Raw genomic sequence first — 13,947 nt, forward strand, 5'->3', positions numbered from 1 at the left:
TCCCCCCGGGAGAAGGTGACGCCCACATTTCCATCTTGGGGGTCAGCTGGATGATCTGGTGTCTCCTATCAAGGAAATAGATTTAGGACTTAGTCCCCATGTGGAGAAGAGTGCTTCTCATCTTTTGCCTTCATCCATGCAAGATCGTGTGGGCTGGGGTCCATAGCTGCTGGATAGCAGCCGAACAGCCCGCCAGGCACGGATCCTTACAGCACACTATCACTGCAAGGAGTGATCTGTTCTTCACTAAAAAGCTGGCCATGCCTTTAAACAGCACCCTGTTCATCCACTCAGGGAGAAAACAAACCCGAATATAAAAAGCACATGAAAGATCCCACTCTAAAGCAGAGAAAGCATATGAAAGATTCCACTCTGAAGCAGAGAAAGCATATGAAAGATTCCACTCTGAAGCAGAGAAAGCATATGAAAGATTCCACTCTGAAGCAGATTTCTGCTCAGACATGGATGCAGCAATCATCATGGTCAGGTTACAATGCTCATCACTCTCAGTAAAGCAGAGCTTCACTCTCTCCCACCCCCCACCCAGCCCAGCCCAGCCCAGGGTACGCACTGGGAGCGGAGATGCGCCGTTTGCAGCCCACACAGTCCAGGCCTGTCGGGGTGCTCTTGGAAAAGGAATGCAGCTTCAGGGGCAGGATGTCAAAGGCAACAGGAGATGTGATGGATGGACTTATTCCAGTCTGCAACAGGACAGGGAAAACAAAGGCAACAAACATTAGGTTAAATGCCCAGCATTCATCCCAGAGCACCTCTTCCCACCTCTGACACCTGCCCGTGTAAGTAAGCAGCATGTTAGTGGACACACATGGATGACTGTGGCTAGAAATGTTAGAAAACAGTGAGAAGGCAAGGAAAACTGCAAGGTGATAAGAACAGATTCATACTTCACATACAGCCACACACACCTCCATTCACAGAGAGTTTCACTCCTCTCTATGAAGTGTTTCTGTGGGGTTTCATATTACTACAAAGAGTCATCCCCTCAGCTGCAGAACTGTTCCTGAAGCTTTGTGACTAATAGGTCCTCTTCTGGTATTTAACATGAAATTAAAGCTTTTCCTTTCAGAGATTTATTGGTACCAGCCATACAGAGTGTGGATAACAATATTTTTCTCGTCAGCTAAAGGTATAAGTAAGAATTCTCACACTCTCCTCTACCTGGCTGATTGATTTTATAAAACTTATAGAACTTATTAGAACTTTGAAAGCTCTATACCAATGCCAGATCTCATTGAGTTACTAACTTTTGCTGGTTTAAAGGAGAAGACATAGAGATACATACACATAGCTCATGGCCTCTAATACAGAATGTTAATTAATGCATGCTGCAGGTATGCTTTTATCCTTTTTTCCTTTTCTCTCTTTTCTCTCCCGTGGCTGCCACATGCAGAAAACATCAGTGGCTGGGAGATCAGCTGGTCAGTAAGCACTGCTCCCATGGGCCAGTTTTTCACCTCTATCATGATTGCCCCTTCCTTTTGCCACTGACATTGAGTTACAACATATCCATCCTTCACTGAGCCAGGAACTTGAAATAAGGAGATCTCTAGGGTCTTTCCCTCTCTCCACCAGCACACAGCATGTCCTATCAGCAGAAAGTCTGCTGACCAGCCTTGATGCTGAGACCTCTCCTGGTGATGGCCATTAGCCGAACCTTCCTTCCCAAACTAACCAGCACACAGTGCTCACACAGCTGAGAGTGCTGCTGCTCCATGCCTGGTTTGGTTTTCTAATCCTGGACTTAACTTTCCTAAAACAAAGAGAACACAAATCACCATCTCTTGAGGGATAGCATGAATCCTGTTCAAATTAAACTCAGCAGTGCCTGTTTCTCTAGAAAAGTCACAGCAAAGATCCAGTGGGAGCACACACTCTTCTGGTGACAGTGAAAATCAAGCTTACTGGGCCACAGCTCTGAAAATGTCAAGGGTAAAGTCTAAGTTATTTACATGAAAGGTGGTAGAAAGCATTATTGTTCTGTTTAAGACTAGAAAGCAGAACCCTGACCTAGGGCTGTTACAACTGCAAGCTTTATTATTATTAATTCCTGGGACATCAGAACAAGTTTTGGTACAGGCATCATTTGATTCCTATGGCATGGAAGGCAGGCCTGTACAACCCTAACTCATGAGAAGAAGCATTTTCAGCAGTGTTAGCTACATGGGGCAGGGATTGTACAACCTGCAAGGGAGAGGATGAGAAATGAGGGAGCAGACCATAGTAAAGGTCCTCTCTCCTGTATTTTCTGCCAGAGGTTCCAGAGGTTATTTCTATGCTCTTGTGCACAGCAGTTCCGTCCCTGGCAGGGGCTCTGTTGTGTATCCATGCCTTGTCAGGTGCACATCAGGGGGAGACCTTTTTCATGAAACTCCCTCCTCAAAGTGTATTCATTTCCATCTCAAAATCTATCTGAGTTATCCACAGTGCTCAAACCATGGTACTACACAACAAAACTTCATTTTCTCTTATTTTGGATGGGGTAAAATCAGATTTGCAGAAGTCATATCCAGAGCAATGAGCTAAAGATCTGTTTTTCACTGCTTCTCATTTCTCTTTCAAAATAAAAGAGCTTTTTTTGCACGATATCCCCTCTGGGTATAGCCCCCTGATGGGCCTTTTAGGAATCTCTCTAATTTGGCAGTGCACAAACTGTCCTCAAACAAATGCAATTAGAAGCCATGTCTGTACTTCTATTGCTGTGCACTCAAGAGGCATCAAGTTTAAGAACCAGGGTTTAAATTTTTGTCAAAACAGGAAAGCACTGGAAGGCAATAGACAGGCAGTTCAGAGCAAGAATAGTTCCCAAACCAGAGCCCATTGCCATTACAGCACTCCATATGGCAGTGGTTTGGGGCGTTGTCTCTGCTCCAGTGAGGGGACTTCTCCTGCATTAAAAAGAAGCAAGAGGACCCCAGGCTACAGCCTGAAACCCACCATCATCTGAAGGGCACAGCCTATGGACAAGCAAAAGAACACAGATTCATCCACAGCTATGTTTGTCTTCTTCCCCTTGGGGTGGGCACTGTATTAAGACTTTAAGGCCTGAGATCAGAAGCTGCTCAGCTTGTTACCGGCAGCATCTCATTATAAGGGACAGCTGGGTCAGGCTTTGAGTTTGACTGGGAATTTACACAAGCTGTACCCATTTAAGGAAGCAGAGAAGTTTACTGGGCCTAAGCAAAAAAATATCCACAATATATAGAATTGTTTGGAATTGGCATTTTAAATGTTTTGGGGGTTTGGGTTTATTTTGTTTTTTTTTTTTTTAGCTTATAGGTAATTTCTTGATTGTTTGTCCATTTTCCCTGTCCCAATTGCCAGCCCTCAGAGTAGCCTTATATTTCCATTATGCTCCTCTCTGTACATTCATCTGAATGATAGAGTGGTATCAGAAATCAGCACTTGAATAAGCAAGGATTCCTCTCTGCTCTGCCCCATTGACTTGTTTCCCCAATATTGCAGCATTACATCTCCTTGAGGGCTGACCTGATCTTGACTTAACACAATGTGACTTGTCACAACAGAAGCCACACATCCCAAGGCAGCTGTGTCAGAAAACATCAGACTTGTAATTTCAGCTCTCCAAAGCTTCATACAGTCTCCTTGTTGCAGTCACAGAACCACAACAGACAATGAACATCTTACAGAGCTTCTTTTGGGATAATTTGTTCCTTCTTATTAAAAGGGATTCAGCATCATTCTAAAACTGCCCTCAAACAGTGCAGCTTGTGACAGCACTCCCACGACACTTAGGAGTATGAATAAACCAGCGCTATTACAGGACTAGAGCGTTGCAAAGACAGAATAAAATAATATGAAAAATAAACTGTGTGATTACTATTATAAATAAAAAGCACAGGCCAAGAAATTCAGTTATATGGGCATAAAAAAAGAGACTTTGAATCCCCACAGTCCTCTCATTAAACCAACATTTTGCTTTCTTGGCCTACGTACAAAGATTAAAGTGTCAATAACTTACAAAACACAAATGGACAGAAACAGTAAACCCCAAACCTACCTACACCCTGCTGCCAGAGAAGAATGAACCAAAAAACTGACTGAGGTCCAAGAGCCCCCAGGCAGGTGATGTTCAGAGAGGCCTCGTGGGCACAGGGGCAGCTGCAAATCATGGTGCAGCTGATTGCAATTTAGAGGTGAGTTTGCACCAGAAAATAAGGGTGGAAATGCTTAAAGGAGAAGCTGTTTTCTGGCAGCCTCCAAATGTGCAGTCAATCAGCAAAGCAGACAGCATTCAAGCTGTGTGATCTGATGGCTCCAGGGGAAGCTATTGAGGGAACTGGTCACTGCTCTTAGCAGCCTTCATGGGCTCAGTGCTGGCCCACGTGCCCTGCAGCACGGGCTGGATTTCCATCACTACCCATGCTTGTCCAGGAATTGTGAGAAATATTTTTAGTACATTTCACTGATTTCTGTTAATCCCTGACCCTGTGTAAGCCAGGCATTCACTTTCACTAGCCTGCCTCATCCCTGCACAGCACTAAGCACTCAGAACTTCAGCCAAGGTAGAGAAGTAACCCAAGTCATTTATTTCTAAATTATTTTATCCTAACATACACAAACCTCAAGAGCAATATTCATTGTCTCCATCACATAGGTAGTATGGAGCTGAGCCAGGGAAGCATCCTCACTGAACTGAGAGTGGGAAACACATCAGAGAATCATATCCAGCACTCATCCAGGCAGCAACTGGCCACACTTTGTGTTGAAGAGCCCAACACATATAAAATAGCCCAGATTTTTAGTCTCTTTCCTTGAGAAGGGGAGAACAGGGAGCAGTTTTTCAGAGCCCCTGTTTCTGGGGTTGCTGTCCCAGGTGTCTGTCAGGTTGATGGGAGCTCTCCCAGGTGGACAGGTTTTCTCTGGGCAAGCCAATGTCTCCCCTTCACCATTCACAGAACTATCTGTGCACATAAGCTCAAGCACATTCTGAAGTGGTGATAGGACTACTGAGGCCTCATCTCCTCTCCAAAATTGTCATTTTAATGTAATAACAACAAGAGACAGTCAACCAGGACAACAGAGAGAAAGGGAAACAAACACAGATAACAGACCAAAACAGAAACCCCTGAGGAAAGCTTTTGTTTGAGTATCTGCTATGTGATTTCAAGCTTGATCAGAAACTTTCTCAATATCATCATGAGAGGCTTCATAGAGCATCCCTTGATCTCATGTCTTTTTTCCCCAGAAGTCCTTTTGTATGTGTTAAGGCTAATTTTGGCTCTTGGATAGAGATTTGTGACTCTCCCTGAAGGGAACAGACCTTAGCTCTGGATCCAAAAGTAACAGATGCCATCAGTGTGAGTCACAAACAGCCACAAAGTTTTTCACAAGCAATCATAATGCTGAACTAAAAGTCTCCCTCAGTGGAGAGGAGAATATTAATAGCTAAAAATCCAATGGCAATGTTCTCTTGAGTGTTTCACAGCAGGAATTTGCTTCAGTAGAAATTGTGGAGTTGGCATCAGATACAAGGGAAGTCTAATTTAAAGTCTGTTATCTGTTATTAAAGTTATACAGCAACACCACAGGGCACAGAATGAGATTTCATCATTTTAATTTATATTGATTTAAGGAAACTTTGATTTGCTCCTTGCCCTCCCCATCACTCAGCTCACAAAGCAACCTGATTCTCTTGCATTCTATTCCCACCATCTCCCAGGGCATGATCTGTTCGATTTCAGAAGCTAAGGAACCCACCACCTTCAGATGTTATCACTTAAGGGCCAGTTTGGTGTTTCTGCAGTCTCCACAGAGTACCAGGCCCACAGAAATGCTGACAGAAGTGGTACCAGACAAAGTGTAAGGACAGGAACATGATGAGAGCAGAGAGAAAGAGCCTGAGCAGAGAGGAAGACAATGCCAGAGAACGAGGAGGTCGGTGTGTGGCTTCTTACTTTTGAGGGGTCCTGTGGGAGATGTTGCAACTGAACCCCTCCCTCTGGCTGTGTCTCCTTCTCTAGCTTCCTTTTTTGACTCCTCTCCATCCAAACATCATCGAAGCTGAAGCACTTATAGAGGGGTTTGGGTCTCTTCCTCCTCCTCTCTGGCATCTCCTTGGCTTTTTCCTCGGGAGCAGGGAAGGAGAGCGTGCGGGCTCTGCTCTCCAGGGTGGCCACGGGGCACGCTGGGACCCGGGGGGGCCTCCTTTTGCGATGGGGAACCCATTTCTTATTTGGCCTCTTTCCAGCTGCTGTTTGACATGGCTGTTTAGACTCCTGTTTTACAAACTGCAGGTGAAAACACAGGGTTTGTTGGATGGAAATTTTGTTTGCTTCAAGTCAGTTTGAACAGAAGATGGCAAAGTTCTGTTACTCAGCCACAGAACTACTCAGAAGAAAACACTTAGGAGCACTCCACCCAGAAGCAGCAGCTCTGCTGTCCTTTGAGGGTGCAATATACACTCCCTGTGCCCAGGACAGTACCCTGTTCACCCTCATTTTAGATGGCATATCCCACTGACATTCCACCAGGATTTATGTCCCTCTGTCTCTATAATATTGTTTACAAAGACAGACTATGTCTCTGAAAACAGAAAAAGGACCTCTTGTCTGTTTCTGGTTTTCCAACTGCACTTCATTATACGATGTGAAAAGGCTTTGTAGATGCCTGCAGGTCTGATATATTAAGCCCTGTGGTTCCTAATGTGCTCTTTACACTATCCATTTTATTTGCTTGATGCTGAGCCAAGAGCAAGGAATTGCAGAGCTTTGCCCTTCACTCCCCTTTGAGTGGTTGCACAAAATTACAGTTTTTATACTCAAACAACTTGAAATCAAGTGTGCCCTTAGGCAACCAGCTACTACTCCAGGTAGCATCAGTGTGAGAATCAATAATATTTAAGGTAGGCAATAACAACACTGGGGAATGAGTGAACTCAGGAGTCTCATAACAAAAAAAAATCCTGACAATACTATCTGTCCAGTTTTTACAGATCACTTGAAGAACCCAAATAAAACAACCCTCAAACCACTGCAGCCACTTCCTTTCTATTTTCAACTGACCAACAATTCCAGGTCAATTATTCTTCTCCCCTCATAAGACATGCCAGTCTAGAAAGAATAGATTCTGTGAAAAAGGTGTTTTGTGCCTAGCCCCACCTCACTGGACAGGAGCAAGGAGAAGAACATGTGAATTCCAAACATGGGACATTTTAGGACAGTTTGCTCTTGCCTGCTGAGTAACACAATTTATGCAAAAAAAAAATCATACCATGAACAGATTAATTAAACATGTAGGGAAGGGCCTGGCAGATGGGCAAACTGGTAATGGTTCTGTCTTGCTGTTTGCAGCATAAAATCTTTGTCCTACATGAAACCTGGGCAATGTTAACCAATAGCAGGAAATGAGAGAGGGGCTGGTGTGTGCTCCACCAGGCTCAGGGGAGTGACTTACCTGAGTGGTAGCCAGAGGTGTCCAGGGTGAGCTGATCCAGTGCAGTTTGGCACAGCACTAACACAGATAATGCTGACACAGCTATAAAAATACCTGGCTGGGGCTGGGGAGTAAATACAAATCCCCACCCTGGAGGGCACAGTGGGAAGTGAGCTCAAGAGTTTCACTATTACAGATATGTTTTGCACTAATGTCTTTACTCATGTGGAACAGAAAAGGACTTTTCTTCAAATTCACCAATAAACTGAATTTTATGTTCTCCTTAGGAAGCAGCATACATAAGGAAGGCCATCCTTAGCATATAGATGATAATTATTTTGGAAAGATTTAACACTACAAATACTCTTTGCCCAGTGTCTGTTGTAATTTCAGAGATTCCTGAAAATACAGCTTTGCTTAAAAATCCAGGGTGCAATTCTACTTCATTTCACAATGTCATGAAAAGGGAAATAAATAAAGCCCTATCTATTTTAATAGATTAGATGTTGTGTTTTTAAATCTGGGACATTTGCATTAATTTCTAGGCTCCAGCTGCATTGTCCAATTTCAGATATCATATTCTGCAGCCTCCAGAAGAATCAGGAAACTGAAACTGTTTTTATATGTCTTAGATACCATTTAAATTTTTTATGGTTTTCTTTGAATAATTTAATCTAGCAATCAATTTAAGTAATTATTTATTTGCTCCTAATGCTTACATTATAGCATCTAGTCTTGCCTTTTTAAGGCTTTACACATGCCTCATCTCTACACTCTTTTCTAGATGTTCTTTTGAGCTGTAATTTACAGGTCAATGATTTTATTCATCCTCTGAGAGGCTTCATCTGTTGACAGTGTGTATAGTCCAAGTCTCTTGCTTTTTCCTAGGCTTCAGTCTCTTGTTTGGAATGCAGTGTGCAGTATTAAGTTTGTGGGTTAACCTGGTGCCCATGAAACAAAATATTTTAAAATAAAGCTAAGCACAGAAGGGAATAAAGCTAATTCTCTTCCCCTTTTCCCCCCTGCAATTCTGATACTACAGCTCTTACCTCTCATACTGCCACCCAAACTCTTCTTTGGATTCCAGACAGCTTTAGAGAAAAACCCCAAGCCAATCAAGCAAAACAATTTCATTTGGGAATACGAGGAGAGGTTGAGAGAGCTGGGTTTATTCAAGCTGATAAGAGAGCACTAAAGGCAGTGTAAGAGCAGTCACCAACAATTTTGTATTTACATGGATGATGGGACCCAGCTCTTCTCAGTAGTGCCAGACAGGGTCACAAGACAGTGGCCAGAAACTGCAGCTTGGAAAGTTCTTGTTGGGCATTAGGAAAAAAAAAATCTCAAGGAATGTGTTTCCCAGAGAGGCAGTGAATCCTTCAGCAATGGAGGTTTTCAAGAATTGGCTAGATAAAGAGATGGTTCTGCCTATCTTTGTTTCTATACAAAAAATAGGGACTTTCTGTAAAAAAGTATGGATAAAAGGCAGGAAAAGATCATCTTGGAGGGTACATTAAAGGCTTAATGTAAGCTGAGGTGTGAGAGGCAAAAGGCAACAGCAGCAAAAGCTGTGTGAGGTTCATTTGAGTTGAACACAAGCAGCACTCAGCTGCTATGAATTGATCAGGCTGCTTCAGATGAATGAACCCTCTGAAAATTGTCTGCTTGGGGTATGCAAAAGTTCATGCACTCTCTCAAGTACCACCTCTGACAATCTGCTCAAAAAAATTATTCTCCCATTTTTTAATGTCAAAACTCATCAGCAATAATAGTGAAAAAGTAGCATGGTCAAGGCATGTTCTGGGATCTCAGTTACAGCTCAGTCTCAGTCACTCTGGGGGTTGTGCTTAGCCACTGAAAGAGATTCCTAAGCTCCCAGCCACTCACAACCTGGGAAATCCTCTCTGGGATTAAAAGCCTACTGACAGAGGAAGTCTCTGCTTATACAAATCTCAGCCAATCACAAAATTCCTCATGAAGATCCAATCTATTCCCTGAGATTCAGCCTGTGCAAAGGACTTAATGTGTTACCTGGATTAAGACAAAATACAACATGAAAAGGAGACCGTGAGCCTGCAGTTTGGGGTTTTTTTTCTGTTTGTTGTAGAAAAGGCAAAAGAGGACTTCTAGTAGCAACCAAAAGGTACTTATGGTGACTGCAGAAGACATATGGTACTTCTAAAGACAGCTACTCATTGTCTAAAGAAAGTGATTTTACATCTTAAAAAGTGACTGCTAGCCATAGGACTTGATATCTTTGTTGCCTTTCACAATGAGAAACTTACTTACTATACACCAGTTACAAGGCTGAATTCTGCCTTAAGAGGGGTAAAACCCAGCTTAAAACTGAGATAACACAGGGTGATGTCTGTGCAATCTTTAATGGTGATGTGATTGCTCCATTCCTTTGGGTTTTTGTAGCAAATCCTCCCTTTAAGAGCACATCAATTCATACAGTCTTGAACAGAAACAGAAAGAACGAGTGCTACCTGTCTTAAACCAAGAGAAATATTTTTGCACTCATCTAACCAATGAGCCATTGAGCCATTGAAGAGTTTCACTGAATTCCTAAACCATAGTAGAGCAAACCCAACCACTCCCTGGTCATTCCCTGACAACAGCTCACCTCGTCTCGGAGCATGTCAGTAATGGAAGAAGCTGTATTTAAGCTGATCTGGGATTGACTGCTTATGCCACTGTCATCCCTCTGGAAGTCGTCCAGCGAGTGTAAGAGACTTCCTCTGGGTTTCAGTGTCTTTGGCCTCTCAGGAGCCTCCAGACTGCTTTCCACTTCAGAGCTGTTCCCAAGAGAGATCATAGAAGCAGCGCAAACGCGCCCGGGGTAGCGAAGGTTCTTGTGCTGAGAAGTGGATCGTGAGCTCTGAGGTTTGGGACTCATGGGCCTACAAGGCATGTCTTTACCATCAGAATTGGAGAGCTGGGGACATGATGGACTTGACTGACTAAATGCCAGCTGGAAATCAGGGGGGCTAAATGGAGTTTTAATCCAGTATTCCTCTAGAGAAGTATTTAAACTGTTGCTCAGAACCTCCTGCTGTTCATCACAGTCTGAACTCTGTGAGTATCTGATACCCAAGTCACGGGACTGGATTCGTCTTCTCCACATACGTGCAGGTAAAGAGACATCAAGAGGCTCCACAGAGCTGTCAAAATAGTTGGAGTCTGTTGAGGAGCCATTATCTGTTTCTGTTTTTAAAAAAGTGTGTCTGTTGGAACTATACTGTTGCTCTAGTGGTGTTAACACATGGCCACTGGTTGCATTGAGACCCTCCTGTGTGGATGATAAACTTACTAGGACAGGCCTTTTTAGTCCATCTGCCTCCTTGCTCTTTAGAAAAGCTTTCCAGGCACTCTGGCGAAGTTTGACTTTCTCCTTTTCATTTTTCACTGACGCTTTTGAGCTTTGCTCAGTGTTTTCCTTCTCTGGACATTTGGACTCAAATAAGCTTGAGAGGGATTTGTGGGCCAAGGCCAACCTTGTCCTGAACTTCTTACCCTCAGGGGTTTTGTTTCTTTTGTGTTCATTTTCAGGGAATGATTTTCTAATCCCTGAATGCTCCGCAGGTTCACTGTCATTGTTTTCAGATGAACCTGAAACTTGTCGATCTGCATCTTCCATCAGTATCCGACCAGAGCCAGAGGCCTTCCTCAGGCTCAACCTGAAAAATCCTGCAGGTCTCTCGTAAAATAAATCATCATCATCAGAGTACTCAGAGGTGTAGCTTTCCTTTCTGTGGAAGACTAAACCAGATGAACAACTTTTGAAAGACAGTAAACTTGCAGTGTCGTCATCATCTTTCCCAACATCCAGTTCTTCCATCTTTACCTTGCTGCCAAAGATACTGCTGCTTCCCTGATTTTCCCATGAGACAGGCTTAGTTTTCCTGAAAGATGTCATTTTTGGGAATACTAAAAACCTGGAAGATTTCCCACTATACTCATTCTTTGTTGGCTTTTGTACAGCTTTATGAAGACTGCTGTTACTCCCCAGGATGTGGGATGAGTTCTCATCCAGTTCCTCGCTGTTAGTGCTGCAGGTGCTCACATTGTCCAGACCCAGCATGAAAGTGCTGTGGGTCTCCCTGTTGAGAGACTCATCAAAGACATCAGACACATCCAGACTGAGTGCACTGTCTTTGCTGGGGCTAGAGATGTCTTCTGCAGGAGAGGCCTCCTTTCCTTCTCTAGGAGAGGGTTCTTCACAAACACCTGTTTCTTCCTTTGAGCCCTTACAGCTTTCCTTTGCTCTCCTGCCTACTGCTTGTTCAGAGACCATGCTGGGCCAATGAAGGCTGACACCAGCACCATCTCCCTGCCACAAACTGCTTACACTGCTGCTCATTTCCACTGTCACTGCCCTGGTAATAGTCAAACCTTCCTCTGTGCTTCCATGTGCTTTGAATTCCTCTTCCTTAGACACCTGGTCATTGCTTCTTCCAAGGTTTCTAAAGCCTGATCTTCCTAACTGTTCTCTCCCAAATTCAAAACCCTTCTTTGTTCTGCAGGGCTCTTCCTCAAAGGCCATCACACCACCTCTACCCTGTGATTTTACAGTGCTGGGCCCTTCAGGGCTGACACCAGCACCACCTTCCTGGCACACACTGCTTACACTGCTGCTGGTTTCCAGTGGCACTGCTCCAGTCACCAGTGGCCTTGCTCTGCAGTGCTCATCCTCAGAGAGCTCCACACTGCTTCCACTGGGGGATTTTACAAGTGTTTTTTCACATGGATCTGTCTGAATTTCTGCAGGAAGTGTATCACTGCCTAGTGCTACAGCATCATCCCTGAATTCCAATTCTGCACTTGCTACTGCAGAATTACTACAGGTGAGCCCTAAGGATGAAACTGCTTCTGTTTTCTCTCTTTTCTCTTCTGAAATTTCTGGTTTTACTTCAGTTGTATCCCTACCAGAAAGTACCTCTGCACTGCCAGGAATGGGGTGGGTGGCCAGAATTAGTTCTTCACAGTTACAGCATTCACTCAGAACTCTCGCTGGCTCACCATGAGCTTTTCTGACAGTATAAGGGGACATCAAATCCTCACTCACTACATTTCCCAATGTTTCAGCTCCCACTTCAGTAGGAAGGTTATCATTCAGTGTTTGGGACTGTAATCCTTTCTCTTCCACAGAGACTATAATTAGGGCAGGCTTTAATTCTGGAGTAGTCATTAAATCCCTTCCCTGCCTTATATCATCTGATCTGAGAGTCCTTTCAACAGCCAAGACACTCTCTTCATCCTTTCCTTTATGAGTAGGATGTTCATGTGTTCCTAGCTCTGAGTGGCTCCTCAAGGCACCAGTTTTGCAACTTGCATTTTGCTGCACTGACTCTCCATGCTCTGCCCCTCTGTCACTGCCATCTGGTCGTGTTGCAGCTTCCAGGACTTTCCAATCAAAGCCAAGATCAGAAGAATCAGAATCATCTGCCCATCTTTCTCCTGCCACAATCTCTGTATCTGACAGCTCAGATTCAAGGCCATTCTCCTTCAAATGTGTGTGCTGTATTTCACTACTGGAAACACAGTTTACAGAACAATCCCAGTCTCTGCTTTCCACACCAGCAGGAACACCTGCAGGAGAAGCTGCAGGGCACTCAGTGTCACCAGTGACTGATTCAACATCAATATCACATGGGAATCTGCTCTCTTCCAGATGTCTTTCAGCTGTGCACTCATTGTTTTGTGTAAGTTCAATATCAATATCACATGGGAATCTGCTCTCTTCCAGATCTCTTTCGGCTGTGCACTCATTGTTTTGTGTAAGTTCAGTATCAATATCACATGGGAATCTGCTCTCTTCCAGATCTCTTTCGGCTGTGCACTCATTGTTTTGTGTAAGTTCAATATCAATATCACATGGGAATCTGCTCTCTTCCAGATCTCTTTCGGCTGTGCACTCATTGTTTTGTGTAAGTTCCTCAGTATCTATGATCCCTGGATCACAATCCAGGGAAGAGGATGTCTCCTCTTGGTTTGGATTGTCCTCACAAGCATCACTCCATGTTAAGCTGTCAGCACAAGTACCAGCTGGCTCTGGGCTAAGGCCACACGTCTCTGATTTAGAGTGCAAATAATAATCGATGCACTGGGGAGAGGCTGCTGGTTGAGAAACCTGACACACCTTTGAGTCTGTGTCAGTATCAAGAAGAGATCTTTTCATCCCAAATTGGCCCTCTATTTCTATAGCCTTTTCAGGGCTTACAGTTACCCTTCCTAAGTTTTTCCAAGTGTATTCAAAATCCAGCTCTTGAAGATGTATTCTGGAACACGACCATCTAAATTTGTCTGTTGGGTGAATACAGCTCACTACGCATTCTGTCTCCCTTTGAGCACTGATATTTTCAGGTACACTGTGCCATGTTTTACTTTCTGTAATCTCTGACCTTTTTTGTGGTAGCCAAGATTTTGGGTTGAAGCAACTCTGGTAGGAGAGTGAATCTGATGTCAGCATGGTTTCTGTACTTCCATATTTTATCCTTTTACCTGTAGTGTCCTCACTGTCAGCTGAATTCC

The 13,947-nt window shown here is 43.8% G+C and overlaps 1 protein-coding gene across 3 annotated transcripts in view; it reads right to left on the reverse strand.

The window, feature by feature from the left end:
* Window positions 1–13,399, reverse strand: part of ARHGEF4 (Rho guanine nucleotide exchange factor 4) — a 131,859-nt gene extending 118,460 nt beyond the window's left edge. Inside the window, exons 1-3 of one of the 3 annotated variants that reach the window (XM_066557000.1) lie at window positions 10,040–13,379; window positions 5,937–6,269; window positions 572–701 (exon numbers count right to left, since the gene is read on the reverse strand). In XM_066557000.1, coding sequence (XP_066413097.1) covers window positions 572–701; window positions 5,937–6,269; window positions 10,040–12,604 — 3,028 coding nt within the window. In that variant the 5' untranslated portion in view covers window positions 12,605–13,379. Of the gene's footprint in view, window positions 1–571; window positions 702–5,936; window positions 6,270–10,039 lie in introns of those variants that run through there. The other 2 variants (XM_066557001.1, XM_066557002.1) reach the window with 2 other exon arrangements.
* Window positions 13,400–13,947: the final 548 nt, after the last annotated feature.

This window comes from Molothrus aeneus, chromosome 10, assembly GCF_037042795.1.
Source record: "Molothrus aeneus isolate 106 chromosome 10, BPBGC_Maene_1.0, whole genome shotgun sequence".
Lineage (NCBI taxonomy): Eukaryota > Metazoa > Chordata > Aves > Passeriformes > Icteridae > Molothrus > Molothrus aeneus.